The 17797-nt window shown below is 37.5% G+C and overlaps 1 protein-coding gene across 1 annotated transcript; it reads left to right on the top strand.

The window, feature by feature from the left end:
• The first annotated feature begins 11071 nt into the window (after positions 1-11071).
• LOC127632542 (mitochondrial import receptor subunit TOM20 homolog B-like) lies at positions 11072-15565 on the top strand. Its single transcript, XM_052111170.1, has 5 exons — positions 11072-11310; positions 11576-11622; positions 12629-12710; positions 12780-12922; positions 14890-15565. Exons 1-5 carry the CDS (start codon positions 11187-11189, stop codon positions 14932-14934), a joined length of 441 nt encoding a protein of 146 aa, XP_051967130.1. The 5' UTR covers positions 11072-11186; the 3' UTR covers positions 14935-15565.
• The last annotated feature ends 2232 nt before the right edge of the window (positions 15566-17797 follow it).

A 17797-nucleotide genomic window follows, 5' to 3' on the forward strand; every position in this document is an offset into this window, starting at 1 on the left:
AGAGAGAGAGAGAGAATGACATGGAGCTGCTCTGTGTTTATGTTTGTGTGTTTTTCGTTCAGTTTATTATTAAAACTATTATTTATATTGCCAAGCCGGTTCTCGCCTCCTTGCCCATTAATCGCTTTACAGAAGTATCTCATGGCTTACAGTTGGAATTGGCATCAGTTCATCCTCTGAAGCCCATCGTAATAGACTGAAGTGATGTTTGGCACCGGCTGCATTTAGTCATCATCACACAGAGACACGTAGCAGTGGAGTCCAACACCAAGCAGGAATGGAGCTGGATCAGGCCAGTTCTGGTATGATATAAATCCCGGGGTTGAGACAGGGAAATAAATAGAATAAAATTAGAGTAGATGCCATTCAATTTATTGCAGAGTTATAGATTATGAGAAATGTTTCTGGTTCCGGCAGACCTAACTTATGCAGCCTAATTGTGGGTTGGAGGATAAATTAGGTGTATGTCTGGCTAAATAGAGGAGTCTTTAGTCTAGACTTAAACTGAGAGAGTGTGTCTGCATCTCGAACAGTGTTTGGGAGACTATTCCATAGTTTAGGAGCCAAATATGAAAAGGATCTTCCTCCTTTTGTGGATTTTGATATTCTAGGAACTATTAACAAGCCAGAATTGTGTGATCGTAATAAACGTGATGGAATATAGTGTGGTAGAAGATCACTTAAGTACTGCGGAGACAATTCAAACTTTGTACGTAGTTAACAGAATATTAAAATTAATACAGAATTTAACAGGTAACAATGTAACGATGATAAAATGGGGCTAATATGATCATATCTCTTGGTTCTCGTCAGCACTCTGGCTGCTGCATTTTGAACCAATTGAAGTTTATTTATTGATCTTGCTGGACATCCTCCCAGTAATGCATCACAATAATCTAGTCTTGAGGTCATGAACGCATTAATTAGTTTATCAGCATCAGCAACAGAGAGCATGTGCCGTAATTTAGCAATATTTCTGAGGTGGAAGAATGCTGTTCTACAAACATTGGTAATTTGATTTTCAAAGGACAGATTGGTATCAAATATAACACCTAATTATTCACTGAAGAAGATGATGTAACAGTACATCCATCAGAGACAAATTATATTGTAGTGGATTATTTTTAGAGGTTTTTGGTCAAATAATTAGTACCTCTGTTATGGCGGAATTGAGTAGAAGGACATTTCTGGCCATCTGATCTTTTATTTCATTGATACACTCTGCTAATTTGGAGAATTGTGAAATCTCATCAGGTTTTGAAGAAATATAAAGTTGTGTATCGTCAGCATAGCAGTGGAAACTTATTCCACGATTCCTGATAATATTGCAGTTCAATGGAAAGGAGGAGGCGAGAACCGGCTTGTCAATATAAACAATATTTTAATGCTTAACTTAAACAAAAGACAAACACACACACATGACGGACATGTCTGTAAACAATCTCGCTCTCCCGCACCATCCTCCGCAGTCAGCCTTTATCCCTTTCTGAGGCTTAATTAGCCTGATAAGGGACCGGGTGAGTAGAATCACGACCCGGCCCCGCCCTCCGCCCTGCCACAATCTCCCAGGGGAAGCATATACAAGGAGAAAAGCAGAGGCCCTAAAACTGATCCCTGTGGCACTCCATATTTTACTTTTGTCTGGTTTTACAACTCCTGGTTTACATATACAAAGTGGTAGCGGTCTGCTAAGTATGACCTAAACTAAGCTAATGCAACTCCACTAATGGCAACATAATTCTCCAGCCTATTCAAGAGAATGTCGTGATCTATCGTGTCGAATGCAGCACTAAGATCTAAAAGCACTAGAAGAGAAATGCAGCCGCGATCAGATGATAAGAGTCATGTGTAACTCTGATAAGTGCAGTCTCTGTACTGTGATGAGGCCTAAATCCTGACTGAAATTGTTCATATATACTATTTCTCTGTAATGAACATAGTTGGGAGGACACTACCTTTTCTAGTATTTTCGACATAAATGGGAGATTTGAGATCGGTCTATAATTAGCAAGTTCTCCAGGATCAAGTTGTGGCTTCTTAATAAGCGGTTTGATAACTGCCATTTTAAAGTTTCTTGGGACATGTCCTAATGATAACGAGGAGTTAATAATAATAATAATTTTATTTCTGATTATTTCAATTTTATCAGTAAAGCAATTCATGAAGTAATTACTCTTGTGCTGTGACATAATATCTGTTTCTGTTGAGGCTTTATTCCTAACCAATTTAGCCACAGTACTGAATATACTGAATAAACATCTAGGATTGTTGTGGTTATTGTCTATGAGTTTACTAAAATATGCTGACCTGGCAGCTTTTAATACCTGTCTGTATCTACAGACACTATCCTTCCATGCACCGCAAAATATCTCTAATTATGTATTCTTCCACTTGCGCTCATTGTGTGATCATTGTACCATGGTGCAGGGCTTATTTCTTTAATATATCTGAACGATAGCATGGTGTAGATTGAGTAACATTAGCTGATGAGAGACGAGGTAATGATCCGAGATGTCATCGCTCTGCTGCAGAATTTCTACATTATCAACATCTACTCCATATGACAGAATTAAATCTAGCGTATGATTATGGCGATGAGTTGGTCCTGTTACATTTTGTCTGACTCCAAGAGAGTTGAGAATATCGATAAATGCTAATCTCAATGTATCATTTTCATTATCTATGTGAATGTTAAAGTCACCAACAATTAAAGCTCTATCTACAGTAACTACAAGATCTGATAGAAAAATAGCAAATTCACCAAGGAAATCAGAATAAGGCCCGGGTGATCTATACATTGTAGCAAGGACAATAGACGACAGATTTTTTATTTACATCTGGTGGTGTCACGTTCAAAAGACTTACATTTATATCCTGTCCTCTGAGTAACACCAAAAACTTCACTGTAAATTGTAGCAACACCTCCTCCTCGACCCTTCAGACGAGGCTCATGTTTATAACAATAACCTGGGGGAGTAGATTCATTTAAACTAATATATTCATCTGGTTTAAGCAGGTTTCAGTCAAACAGAGCGCATCCAATCTATGATCTGTAATCATTTCATTGACAATTAGTGCTTTGGTAGAAAGAGATCTATTGTTTAGTAGCCCTATTTTTAATTTGTTTGTTTTGTTCAAGTTTGACCTTAATAAAATTATTTCTAAATTATTTAGTGAGGGTTTTGTGGTTGGTAGTTCGGGAAAAGACACAGTCTCTATGAGATATCTAGGTGATACTGTCTCTATGTGTTGTAGTTTATGTGACTTGAGTGACGTCTCAAGGCAGCTAGCAGACGTTCGTTTTAACCAGTTTGTCTGCTTCCTGACCTGGGCCCCAGTTAGTCAAATACTATCATTATTAAAACTATGAGCCAAATTACTAGAAAGGAGAGTGGCACTTTCCCTGGAGGGATGGAGTCCATCTCTATTTAGCAGGTCAGGTTTACCCCAAAAACTCTCCAGCGGGTGTCCAGTGAAACTAATCTACTAATTTACTATAAACCTTGTCACCATGATGAGCAGGGAGTGGGCCAGAGCATATTACAGTGTCTGACATCCTTTTTGCAAGTTCACACACCTCTTAAACATTATCTGTAGTGATTTCAGACTGGCGAAGCCAGACATCAATAGTGCTGACACGAAAAGCAATTTTCGAAAATCTAGCTTTTGCCAGCACTTGTAAATTTGATCTGATGTCAGATGCCCAAGCCCCCAAATGCATTCAATAATAGTGGCTGGAGTATCTATTTCCATGTTTCTTACAATAGAATCTCCTATAACTAAGGCTCTTTCAACATGATTCTCAGTGGGTGCATCACTGAGTGGGGAGAATCAATTGGAAGCCCTAACAGGAACGGGAGAGTGGTGTCGCTTTGCTGAGCGAGTATTCTGCTGAGACGGAACCCAAATGCCCTGCTGCAGGGGCTCTACAGCCGGAAACAAAGTGTGTGTGTTGCTCTCTGTACTGCCCGCATCCGAAACAGTATCTACCGGCTTCTCTTTCTCACTGAGCATTCGCATTCAGATGCTTGTCTCTAACTAATTAACCTTCTTCGTCAGCCCGACTAATTCCTTACATTTATCACATGTGAATCCCTTACAGCTGACGGAAGAAGCTGTAGTAAACATGTGGTGTGCAATGCAGGAAGAAATAACAAGAGCGGATGCCATGACTTACCACAATTGTTTGTTATTGTTGTTGTTACGTTTGTTCTTGAGCAGCGAGGGTTTGAGATCGATGCAATAATCTGTGCAAAACACAGAGAAAAGGAATGCACGTAGTTGAGACATGGGATGTAGACAAGTGGGGGGGAAAAATAAAAGAAAAAAGGGAAAAGGATGTGCGCTAGGTAAATACATGCAGTCAAGACGTGAAATGTAGAAAAGCAGGGGGAAAAAGAAAAAAGAGGGAAAACAGGTGTGTGCGGTAAAATACACACAGTTGAAACAGTAGAAAATATATAAAATGGCAAAGGATAAAATTATGAACATATAAGAATAAGCAATGCTAAGCAGGCTAGCAAGCTACAAACACAGACTTGTGTAGCGTACCGGCAGCCAATCATGGTGATAGAATGTGTATTGTGTAAATACCACTCAGAACATCTTTGCAAATCACATAGTAAGACCTTGACAATCACCCACTATGTTCTAGCAACACAGCAACATGTAAAAAAACCTTCCATTATAACCCAGCAACGCCACTGCAACATACTAAAATCCACTCAGACCACAGAGCAACACCCAGACCATCCCCAAGACCATAGAAACCACACAGCAACATATTAAAAACCTTCCACAAAACCCTAGCAACTTGATAAAAATCACACCATCCCCAACACCATAGAAACCACACAGCAACATATTAAAAACCTTCCACAAAACCCTAGCAACTTGATAAAAATCACACCATCCCCAACACCATAGCAACTGCATAGAAACAGCTTGGCAGTCACCCTAGCAACCACACAGCAATGTGTTAAAACCCTCCACAGTATCCTAGCGACTGCATAGCAATGATAAAATCACTCAGGACCACTTTAGCAACCTTAGCAACCATCTTGGAATGTCCTAGCTACTACTCAAAACACACCTAACATCAAGGTAGTGAGTTTTGCATGGGCAAAAACCATTCATAAATTTTAAGGTAAAAAACATCCAAGAAATATAAAAAACGTTGTTATATGTTTTCACTTCTCTCATGTAACTTATATGGATATTGTTGTTTCTGTCAATGAAAGTGTGTGTGTGTGTGTGTGTGTGTGTGTGTGTGTGTGTGTGTGTGTGAGCGTGTATTTATCACTTTGTGGAGACCAAATGTCCCCATAAGGATAGTAAAACCAAAAATTTTTGACCTTGTGGGGACATTTTGTCGGTCCCCATGAGGAAAACAGCTTATACATCATACTAAATTATGTTTTTTGAAAATGTAAAAATGCAGAATGTTTTCTGTGAGGGTTAGGTTTAGGGGTAGGGTTAGGTTTAGGGGATAGAATATAAAGTTTGTACAGTATAAAAACCATTATGTCTATGGAAAGTCCCCATAAAACATGGAAACACAACATGTGTGTGTGTGTGTGTGTGTGTGTGTGTGTGTGTGTGTGTGTGTGTGTGTGTGCCTGATGCAGCAGCTACCCCTACTGACGCATATCTTCTCACACTTTCATTTTCATTTTTGCAATTCAACATGTCAAAAAACACATTTGTTTAAACACACACTTACAAAATCACAATTGTTAAATACATTCAGGTTTTTTCCGGCTCTGAGCAGAGATGAGCGGCAGATGTTTGACTTTCTGCTTCAGTTACCAGGTGCTGCCCTTTGTGATTGGACAGAGGGATTTTTAACAAAGAGATAATATGTGTGTCCAAAATGTAAGATGGAAGTCCATCAATGACTTCACAGGAAGTGCTTTTGTGTGGTGGTTCCTTTTAAGAAAGCTGGTTTCAGACTGACTTCTAAGGCAACAAAACATCAGGTCTAAAGTCCTCGAATAAAAATTCAAGTGAGGCTGATACTGCCTTCAAAAACATTTAAGTTGACAGCATGTGATGCAATTTGAATTTGGTTGTGCCTAGATGACTCCCTACCTCCGTATACAGCCTATGAAGGCAGCTTATTCCAGCTTTTTGATACAGCCACTATTTTCTAACTGTAAAAATCGCTGCAGCAGAACTCAGGGCCAAGAACCAGACCGCAGGGACTTTATGGAGTCCTTCAGCCAAAGAAACACAAACACAAGAGCTGTCTGCACTTTCTATCCTCTCTAACACAATTTCAATCTGGCCTTCTTTTTGAACCCCACCTTACCCAGTTAGAAAATCCCAACATCATTACAACTCACAATCATTTGTACGAGATGATGAAATCATAAGATATTGCGCAACTTGTCTCATATAAAAAGGTACAACTTTATTCCCATAGGAAACAACGAGTCAACAAACAGAATTTAAAATAAATATAACAATATAAAACTGGAGATTTTTTTTAAAGAAACAAGCTGGGAACAGGTAATGACCAGCTAAAACCAGCTAGAAACCAGTTTGGACCAAGTAATGACCAGTTAGATCCAGCTAGAAACCAGTTTGGACCAAGTAATGACCAGTTAGATCTAGCTAGAAACTAGTTTGGACCAAGTAATGACCAGTTAGATCCAGCTTGAAACTAGTTTGGACCAAGTAATGACCAGTTAGATCCAGCTAGAAACCAGTTTGGACCAAGTAATGACCAGTTAGATCCAGCTAGAAATTAGTTTGGACCAAGTAATGACCAGTTAGATCCAGCTAGAAACTAGTTTGGACCAAGTAATGACCAGTTAGATCCAGCTAGAAACTAGTTTGGACCAAGTAATGACCAGTTAGATCCAGCTTGAAACTAGTTTGGACCAAGTAATGACCATTTAGATCCAGCTAGAAACTAGTTTGGACCAAGTAATGACCAGTTAGATCCAGCTTGAAACTAGTTTGGACCAAGTAATGACCATTTAGATCCAGCTAGAAACTAGTTTGGACCAAGTAATGACCAGTTAGATCCAGCTTGAAACTAGTTTGGACCAAGTAATGACCAGTTAGATCCAGCTAGAAACTAGTTTGGACCAAGTAATGACCAGTTAGATCCAGCTAGAAACTAGTTTGGACCAAGTAATGACCAGTTAGATCCAGCTTGAAACTAGTTTGGACCAAGTAATGACCATTTAGATCCAGCTAGAAACTAGTTTGGACCAAGTAATGACCAGTTAGATCCAGCTAGAAACTAGTTTGGACCAAGTAATGACCAGTTAGATCCAGCTAGAAACTAGTTTGGACCAAGTAATGACCAGTTAGATCCAGCTTGAAACTAGTTTGGACCAAGTAATGACCAGTTAGATCCAGCTAGAAACTAGTTTGGACCAAGTAATGACCAGTTAGATCCAGCTTGAAACTAGTTTGGACCAAGTAATGACCAGTTAGATCCAGCTAGAAACCAGTTTGGACCAAGTAATGACCATTTAGATCCAGCTTGAAACTAGTTTGGACCAAGTAATGACCAGTTAGATCCAGCTAGAAACCAGTTTGGACCAAGTAATGACCATTTAGATCCAGCTAGAAACCAGTTTGGACCAAGTAATGACAAGTTAGATCCAGCTAGAAACCAGTTTGGACCAAGTAATGACCAGTTAGATCCAGCTAGGAACCAGTTTGGACCAAGTAATGACCAGTTAGATCCAGCTAGAAACCAGTTTGGACCAAGTAATTACCATTTAGATCCAGCGTGAAACTAGTTTGGACCAAGTAATGACCAGTTAGATCCAGCAAGAAACCAGTTTGGACCAAGTAATGACCATTTAGATCCAGCTTGAAACCAGTTTGGACCAAGTAATGACCAGTTAGATCCGGCTAGAAACTGGCTGCCTTGTTCCAAACCTCAGTTACCTGCTCAGACTGAATTTTCCTGGTATGAAGATGAAAAAGGCCTCGCTCTGCTTGGACGTGGCCTACATCACACCATTCCAGGTTCCACTACGTGTTTCTCCTTGAAAACACATGGGATGACATCAGAAAACTCTGGGTTCATGGAAAATACAGACTCTGCTGCCATAAAGGCTTTGGTCGGCTGTTTCTGGGCAGCAGCTCAAGTCGTGGTGTATTTTATTCCAGTCGTAATAACAGATTTTTTCAGTCGTTGTCTCCTGGCTGGAATCCCATGCTACACTTGCCAAAGCTTTACAAAAAAATACAATTACAGCTGCAGTTTGGGGTAAAAATAATTACACTTTTGTCTCTAAAGAGATGAAGGGTGAGGCCTCAGAGACCACAACATGCATCAGCCAAAACACCACATTTACTGTCAACTCATGAGCTTCTTCTAAGCATTTGAGGTTCAAGTTCACTCAAGTTCAAATATAAATCATTTGATTTCACTTAATTCTACTGAAATTTGAATTACAATTCTTGTTTCAGCTTCAGTTCAGGAATTTAATTTAAATTTAAAAGGCATGAATGACGCACATCCCTGATACATGAATGTGTGTGTGTTTGTGTGTGTGTGTGTGTGTTATATGTCCAGACATACTGTAGATGACAGAACGCACATATGCGCTTTCAAGCTGCAGGCCTGTGCATGAATGCAGACACCAGAAACAGACCAGTCACAGTTGACACATACACACACATACACACACACACACACACACACACACACACACACACACACACACACTTTACTAAGTCTGACAGACAGAACAAACACACACATGCAGCATGTGCTAGATGACGACATGCATCCAGTCTCTTGGCTTTCGTAAACTGCGACCGCAGCAGCTGCACATATTGACAGCAGACCAGCGCCTCACATGAGCAGATGTGTGTAAACACGGTTTGTCAGATACATTCTGTTGCGTTTGAGTCTCATTTGTATTTCATAACATCATTCTTTACGACAACATATGTCACCTAAAATTCAAAGTCATTTTTGGACAACATGTCCAAAATTATGCTATTGACATGGAACATTAAATAAAATAAAAATTATAGTTTTTAGTAAAGTCATATGTTATGTCAAAATACTATGAAATATATTCTCAATCTGATCAACTTCTGCTGTTAGCAATAAAATCAAACCAACATTCAACACATAATTACATGAATAACAATAATAATAATACGTTTTAATGTTTTGGGAAGTGTTACGCAAGTTCAATATTATAAGAGGTGATTTAGTTTTTTCATAAAATCACTTCCTATTATGTACTCAGAGTCATTGAATGCAGATATCTGACAGCTTCAGGTCACTTGTCTGCAGAGACACTATATCCATCACTGTACAGGCCTAATGGAGTAGAAATAAATATATTAAATGCAGTGTTTGGCAATGACTAACAAAAAGTAGCGATGTTACAAACCGAAACTATATTTTTAGTTCAGCAGTCTTATAAAAGTAGTGCAGCTTTTCCAGTATCCAGTTACTTTTTCCAACAAGTAGCAGTGTAGTGCGGCCGAACGCTACGCCTCTGTTTTAAATGTCACATTTCTAGTGAGTCGGCTCTTCCTAAATGGCCAACGTCTCTCAAATGTTTGTTCAGACTGTTCATGTGATTCAGATTAAAAAACAATTCAATTTGAGTCCCTGGATCCTGCGCAGTCTTCTTTTTTATTGTCAAATATTTTATTAAATGCTATTTATACAATGTTTTCTTTTACAAATTTGTTTGTATTTTGTTTTCTCTTTAAGTTGTATTTAGTCTAAATTTATCAGTTCAAATAATTGAGATCAGTTCATTAAAAAAAGCTCATGTTTTTGTGCCAGAAAACCCTCCGGCTCTAATTAAATGATAAACTATATAATCGGATACGGATAAATCATAATCATAATCGGATAAATTATATAATACAGTGGCCCAGGTGTGCTCAACACAACAGAATGTACTGAAATTATATACTCTTTTGTTGCTTAGCAAATTCTGTTGTGTTGTACACCCCTGGGCCACCATATTTAAACAGTTTCAATTCAAAGTAAAGTCCCCAACACTGATTCAAAACAGAGGAACTCATCACAGAAGCATATTTGCTACAGCACTTCAAAGATCATTCAAAGGAATTAAAGGGACAGTTCACCCAAAAATGAAAATTCTCTCATCATTTACTCACCCTCATGCATGCCAGATGTGTATGACTTTCTTTCTTCTGCAGAACACAAATGAAGAGGTATATCTCAGCTAAGTCCATTAGTGAACGGTGAACAAAAGCTGAGAAACATATCAATAGTAAAGTCTTTTTTTACTATAACACTCCTCCTTGCCCAGTAGTTGGCGATATGCATGAAGAATGAGAATTGACAAAAACAAAAGAAGAATGTGATAGTGAAAGTGGAGATTTATGGTAAAAAAAAAACGACTTAAACAGGGCTGCCAACTCTCATGCACTGAGTGTGAGATTCACACAATTGACACTGTTCTCATGCTCTCATGCCACACATCCCTTTTCTAATGCAGTGATAATGTCGCGGAGCAAATGGACTCTGACAGAGCACTACAGACAAAACAGAGCAGGCAGTACCATGCACAGCGTCTGTCCCTCTCCTCTCGCGCACGCACCCCCCGTGCAACAACTCATGCAGAAGAGTCTTATGGATTACATTTATGCTGCCTTTGTGTGCTTTTTGGAGCTTAAAAATTCTGGTCATCATTCACTTGCGTTGTATGGACCAACAGAGTATAAATATTATTCAAAAAATCTTAATTTGTGTTCTTCAGAAGAAAGAAAGTCAAACACATCTGGGACAGCATGAGTGTGAGTAAATGATGAGAGAATTGTTATTTTGGGTGAACTATCCCTTAAAACAGCTAGTTTGAGCGCTGTTTGTGATTCATCTGTGGATCACTACTACCATCTGCTGTTGACATGTTCAAATAACGTTTGTGCGCTAAATAAATGAAGTGTGAAATTGTTCTGTTGCTAATTTATTTTTTATCATTCTTACTATATACCATATTCTTACCTTTTTTAAAATAATTTGAGATTCAAAGTGCGATTGTGTAATTTTGATCAGGCGGAAGAGAGCGGCGTCTCAACTGTCACAGGATTTGACGTCACTGGGGTCTTTCCTCGTGTGTGGTTGTGTGAGGGTCATGCAGTCAATCTGATCTTTATTCTTATTCTTATATTACTATTATTGTGTCGTGTAATTTTACTGTCGTTTCTGTGTCGTGATGATGGGCGGACGGAGTAGCACTCTCGCGGCTGGTGTGGGCGCGGCGCTGTTTGTCGGTTACTGCATTTATTTCGACAGAAAGAGACGAAGCGACCCGAACTACAAGAACAAACTCAGAGAACGTGAGACGAGAAATATCTATCTGTCTATAACTGTGTGTCTGTGTGTCATTATTGAGGTTTCATTTGGAATAATATTATGTTTGATTTACACCGATAAGTAAAAATGTGAACTGTGTAGTTCTTACGGTCTGTGATTACAATAATGACATCCAAACTGTTATTGAAAGTTTTGAAATACTTTCAACAGAATCTGATGTGACTGAATTTTTGCTGTTTTTGACTCATTGTTGAATGAATGAAGGAGTTAATGAATGTGATGTTACAGGAAGGAGAAAGCAGAAAGCAGTTCATGAGAAAGATGGATTATTCAAGGTAATTTATCAAAACAAACTTTGAGTTAAACTTGAACTAGATTTGACAGCTGTTAGAAACAGAAGAGCAAAAACTATATGATATGAAGATTTACTTTATATGTTATTTTAAAATGTTTATAGGCAGTTAGATGTGAATCAAGGATGTCATGTGAATAAATATCATCGGACAGCATCAGTCCATCAGTATTGCAATATTTCGCATCTTGATTTTATCTTCATAAATACATTTGAAATTGACATGGGTAAATTGTCCATTATTTTGGATGTTAAAAGATTTTACATTAAAATGTTTACATTTAATTTTATGTCTTGCCTAATCGTCTGAAATTTAGTCTGAATACATCTTTATCAGTGTTTTGATGATAGTAATGTTTAGTTATTTATGAAATGAAATTGCTTGGACATGGTTTGCAACACTTATAATTAGGGATTCTGTGGTGTTTCAGCCAATTATTGAACAAATTAAAGCCATCGGTTATAAGTTCATACGAGTAAAATGGTCTTTCATAAGATGTCAAATGTTAGTTCTGTTGTTCAAAACTGCAGAAGGGCAGAGTATCCCTTTTCCTCAACTGTTTGTCATGTTATCACATTTATAATCTTTTCTATCTTGGGTTTGTGTTTCACAGTGGCACTGTCAACATTGTGGCCTGTCATGTGTTCAACAGAGCCAATCCATGTTCATTTGAAAAAATAAACAAATAATGAAAACTGAGGATTGGGTTGCAAATAATAATGTCAAAACAGACACACAAATATAAATAATGAAATGTAACAGAAAGAGGCACTGGATGGTCTATGGGTTTTTTGTTAAAATTGGTATCGGCCAACAATGTTCGTATCGATTCATTCCTACTGATTAATGGGCCATCACACATTCTGAGACTGTTAAGATAAATTGCTCTTTTCTTGATGTAGTGAATAATGAATTGAAATATTGCTGCATCATATGTTGTTCCCAGAGTTTTTAAAAAGAAATGTGTTGTGCTTGTATGTTTGTTTAGTTACCAGACTTAAAGGACGCAGAAGCCGTGCAGAAGTTCTTCCTGGAGGAGATTCAACTTGGAGAAGAGCTGCTGGCACAGGGTGAGATATCACTCTCTCAAACACACTCATTTGCTTCATTCAGAAGTACTAACTCTCTCTCTCTCTCAGGAGACTATGAGAAGGGTGTGGATCACCTGACCAATGCGATCGCCGTGTGCGGTCAGCCGCAGCAGCTCCTGCAGGTCCTGCAGCAAACTCTTCCTCCTCCAGTCTTCCAGATGCTCCTCACCAAACTGCCCACTATCAGTCAGGTGGGTTGCCTATTAATTCAGGCATTCTGATTGTAGATTGCGATGTAAAAACTGCATCAGACTGTCAGCGAACAGAGAGTGTGTGTGTGTGTGTGTGTGTGTGTGTGTGTGTGTGTGTGTGTGCGTGCGCGCGTGCGTGCGTGCCGCCCAGAGCTGACTCCCTGATTATGTGTCTAAAAACGTGTTTACTTGCTGTGGATCGGCTGTTTTTCACTCTTCCTTGAAGCAACACACGTGGAGATTAATATTTAGACATTTAATTAAGATGCACAAACTCAATTTATGTTCGCTATACTGCACAGTGTATAAATAGTATGTGAAACAGTGTGCAGCAATGAACATTTAATGGTGTTTCTTCAACTTCAGGCACTTTCATCACTGTGGACTTCTAGAAAGTAAAGTCTGGTTCAAACATTTATTTAATGTGTCTACTAAAATGCACCGCACGCTTAAACATCTTTTAATTCATCAATTTATGATCACAGATAATAATATTCAGGTTTGTTGTTGGACGATTAGTGGAGCATCCTGTCCCAATTGTAGGACGTGTATCTTTCTGTGACTTCTGTCTGCATCGTTTACATTCGCCGTCTTCAGTCAGTCATTTAAATGCTGCCAAACAGATGCTTTATGTATATGAGTCTGGCTGATCGAATTCCTCTGTTATATTTTGGATTTTGTTTGTTTAAGCTTCAGTTGAAAGTTCACGTTCAGTCCCTGGTCAAGCACCGCTCGGCCACCATCTGTAACCATAGCAACAGCTCCAGTACCGACACAGGCACAAGGGTTTCACATTTAGGCTTACAAAATCTTACGAATTACTCTTATATATATTATTTTTGTAACATCTTAATAAAGCTTTTTAACCGTGGATTGTAAATTCTTGCTGTTAAATTAACCGTGACATTTTTAATCGCAGTTAATAGTGAAACCGTATAATCACGGCATACATAGCAGGAAATTATGTTTTTAACACTTTTCAAATAAAATTATCGACTCCTTTTTCTTGCTATGGCTAATTTATAGCTAACATTTGATGTCTTTTTCAAATTTTTCACTCTTTTTTTGGAAATGACGGCCAAAAATATCAAAAGTGATATTTCCCTTGATTTATCATTGTTTTGAGGCTGATAACTGATTAATTGGCCAATAGTTTATAAAATGTATTTCTAAAATGTCCAAAAATGTCTTTACTATGACAGGCAAAAAAAAGTCCAAAATGAATAAAATCCCAGCTGCAGTTTATAATTCAACCAAAATAACCAGAAAAACATGAAGCTTTGGTGCATAACAAGAGACTTAAGTATAAATAAGCCTGAATCACACTGGGAGCTCTTATTTTGAAATGAAGAAAAAACTATCGCTGTAGATTTCTGCCGATAATCAATAGTTCTAAAAAGCAACAATCGACACCGATTAATCGGTAAAACCAATATATGGGTCTACCTCTAGTTTTATTTCATCTCAAGTATGCTCTTCACTCACACTTTTGTCAACTTGATTAAAAAGTACACTTAAGTAGGGGAAAAATTGTTTGGTGTGGCGGAAATAACTCGTGGGACAGTCGTCAATTTTAATAGAAATAATTTTCTCACATTAAATATTTACATTATTTCTGTTTATTTTACTCTGATTGAATGATCAGAATTTTAAACATGTAATAATGTGTATTTTTATCATGCATTTTCATAGTTTAATATTGAATGTTTCAGTCTGAAGACTAAAACAATCAAATCTAGACATAAAAGACATTTAAAAAGTAGCAAATATAAACGGAGGCCTGATGAAAATCTGTTCCTGGGACATGAAAGTGCCGAATTTGAAGAAACACAGTTCAAACTGTATTACAAACAAGATCTAGTACGAGTACATTATTCCGAACACAGATGTTATTTTTAAGTGTTTCATTAAATTCAGTTTTTCAGTCTTCATAATGACAAATCTGACATTTCTTTTCTCTCCTGCAGCGAATCATCAGTGCTCAGAGTGTCAGTGACGATGACATCGAATAGACGAAACTTGCACATGTTCTGACCCTCCCTCCATATGACATCACTTCCTGTCTGCTTTCAGTCTACAGTCACTTTGTCCCGCCCCTTTAAATCCATTGAAATCAAACACTGAATGCACACATCTGATCTCTAAAGGGTTTGTGTGTTAGAAGTCTCGTCTAACTGTAGCTGACAGATTTACAGTTTTGTCTGTAAGAGGTGACGCGTTTAGTGTATTTGAATGACTGCAAACATCGATATTTCCTTTGTTGTTCATTTTACTAACAAAGTATTGCTTTTTTTGGTTTTGTTCTCAAAACAATGAAATATGCAACAACAGAAATGCATCTATAAAATGTTATTGTTCACCTGCTCTCGGCCTTAGATTCTCATAGACAGGATGTTTACAGTGTCATCTACTGACACAGACAACAGCCAGCGAACGAGTGCGTGATTCATACATATATCTGCGTTCATGAACTGAAGTTATTTCTAAAGATTCTCAGACATCTTGTGTGATATTGTGGTATATTAGAGGCACTTTTAAATGTGCTTTGATTCGGTTTCCTGTAGGGGAAGATTACTTTTTTTTTTTTTACCTAAAATAAAATGGATAAATCAATGTATCACATCAAAAAGTGTCAAAATCATTTGTGCCTCCATTAATATTGTGCTGAACTTAGATTATGACACGAGATCGGCATTTAAGGGGGGTACTTCACCCAAAAATGAAAACATTTTTTCATCATTTGCTCAGCCTGATGTTGTTCAAAACCTGTATAACTGAAAAGCAAACAATGACAGTATTTTAAAGGAACATTCCGGGTTCAATTAGTTAAGTCTGTCGACAGCATTTGTGTCATAATGTTGATCACCACACAAATTAATTTCGATTTGTACCTCCTTTTCTTTAATAAAAGCTCAAATCTCTGTTCCAGTGACACACTTACAATGGAATTCAATGGGGTTTAATCTGTAACATTAAAATACTGTTTCAAAAGTATCGACACATAAACAATATGTGTGTTAACATGATTTTACTGTCATTAAATCACTTACTGACCACATCTGTGTGAAGATACAGACAATTATACAACTTTATTACCATGATGATGATGAACGCTGTAAACTTTACAGCTGAAATAATACACGAGTTTAACAGAAGAATTAATGGAAGTGCTTTTATACAATTATAAGTTTACTTTTTTTAAAGAAAAGGAGGGAAGAGTCAAAATATTTTTTGTGGTATGCAACAAATGCTGTCGAACGTTTGTGCTCCACAAATTAAAGGAAGTCCTATGAGCGCACACAGAATCAGCAGACTCTTAGTATGTTCTGTGCTGATTTTTAGGGAAAATCTGTGGAATTCTGCAGAAGGGATTTAAACAGCAAAAATTTATTAAATGGACCTGTACTACATTCTTGTTGGTAACTAAACGCATCATGAAATTTGCCCAAATATTTCATAAACAAACATACAATGCATAGAAACTTTATGAATGACAAGTTCCGCAAAAGTTTTTGTGGAGTTTTCAGCAGTTTGTCTGGGATTTGGAAACATGAGGGTGAGTAAATTATGACAGAATATATATATATATATATATATATATATATATATATATATATATATATATATATATATATAATGAACTATCCTATTGCTGTTTATTAATTTAGAAACAGCTGCTGCTGCACTTAAATTCTCATACATCCCCGCTGTTAATGTGTATTTTATAAATAAATGCTGTGTTTACATTAGTACTTCAAAAAGACCGGCATTTTCACGGAATTTTGAAGTGTATTTTACACGGTTTTTCCCACCCATCCGTATAACGGCAAATCCCGCGATAGATATTTTAAAGCTGCGTTCACACTGACAGCCACTTTATCACTGCATGTCGCCAGTGTCTGGCGGTCGCTAGAATTGTGTGGAGTATAACAGCACTGTTTCTTTACAATTCATATTATTATTAAAATATTAGTTTCACGTGAGCTCTAATATTTTCTCTCGTATTGGCTGTCGCTCCCGAAAGTCGCTCTTCATTTGCATAAAGTTAAAACGTTTCTCAACTTTGACGCGTCGCTGGACACGCCCACATTAGTTCACCGTTGCTCGTGTTGCCGGAAGTCATCAGCTCTCATTGAAAATGAATGAGATGTTTGTCCCACTGCACTATGTAATGAATATAATGTCTTTGCATTATTGTAAAATATATCTGTAGTATTGTGGAATATGTATAACCCTGGCTCGTTTCTAATAAAATAAGTAAATACAAAAAGACATAATTTTTTTTTAAAAAAAGAGGACGTTTTGTCGCTGGCAGTGTTAACGCAGCTTTAGATGTCAACTGATTAGACAAAAGTCTATACGTCACCACTAGCTTGAAGACGCCTTCTGATTGGATGGTTACCGATTCTATAACTTCTAACACTTTGTCTTTCCGACAGTAGAAAAAGTGCTTTTCTTTTAATGAAAAGTAAATGGCTGAATAAATGTACCGGAAAGAAGAAAGTTTGTTATATGTGACATCATATGCTTTGCTTTCACTCACTGTTGCACATGTGTATACGGTTGAGTGACAATAAAGGGATTTTATTTGAATATTATCCGAACGCAGGAGGCGGGACCTATCAGAATAGCGGTGGGTAAAAAAATAACACGTATTTTACAGTTTAGGCGCATTACCTCAAGAGATCTTGGGTCACACGCACACAAGCTGCCTGTCAGTCAAACAGCACACGGGAAACAAAAAAACAATTTTGACGAAATTTAAAATTTAAAATCGAACTTTATCGTTTAGCGTTAAAATATTTGTTTTCTAATTTAAAGCTGCCCCTTTAAATTCTTTGGCCAGTTCATGAATCATTTATTTGATTTATTTGA

Source organism: Xyrauchen texanus, chromosome 39 (assembly GCF_025860055.1).
Source record: "Xyrauchen texanus isolate HMW12.3.18 chromosome 39, RBS_HiC_50CHRs, whole genome shotgun sequence".
NCBI lineage: Eukaryota > Metazoa > Chordata > Actinopteri > Cypriniformes > Catostomidae > Xyrauchen > Xyrauchen texanus.

Coding starts and splice junctions, on each gene's coding strand:
- LOC127632542 (XM_052111170.1), top strand. CDS start 11,187: ATGATGGGCGGACGGAGTAGCACTCTCGCGGCTGGTGTGGGCGCGGCG. Junction 12,711..12,779: donor AGAAGAGCTGCTGGCACAGG/GTGAGATATCAC, acceptor TCTCTCTCTCAG/GAGACTATGAGAAGGGTGTG. Junction 12,923..14,889: donor AACTGCCCACTATCAGTCAG/GTGGGTTGCCTA, acceptor TCTCTCCTGCAG/CGAATCATCAGTGCTCAGAG.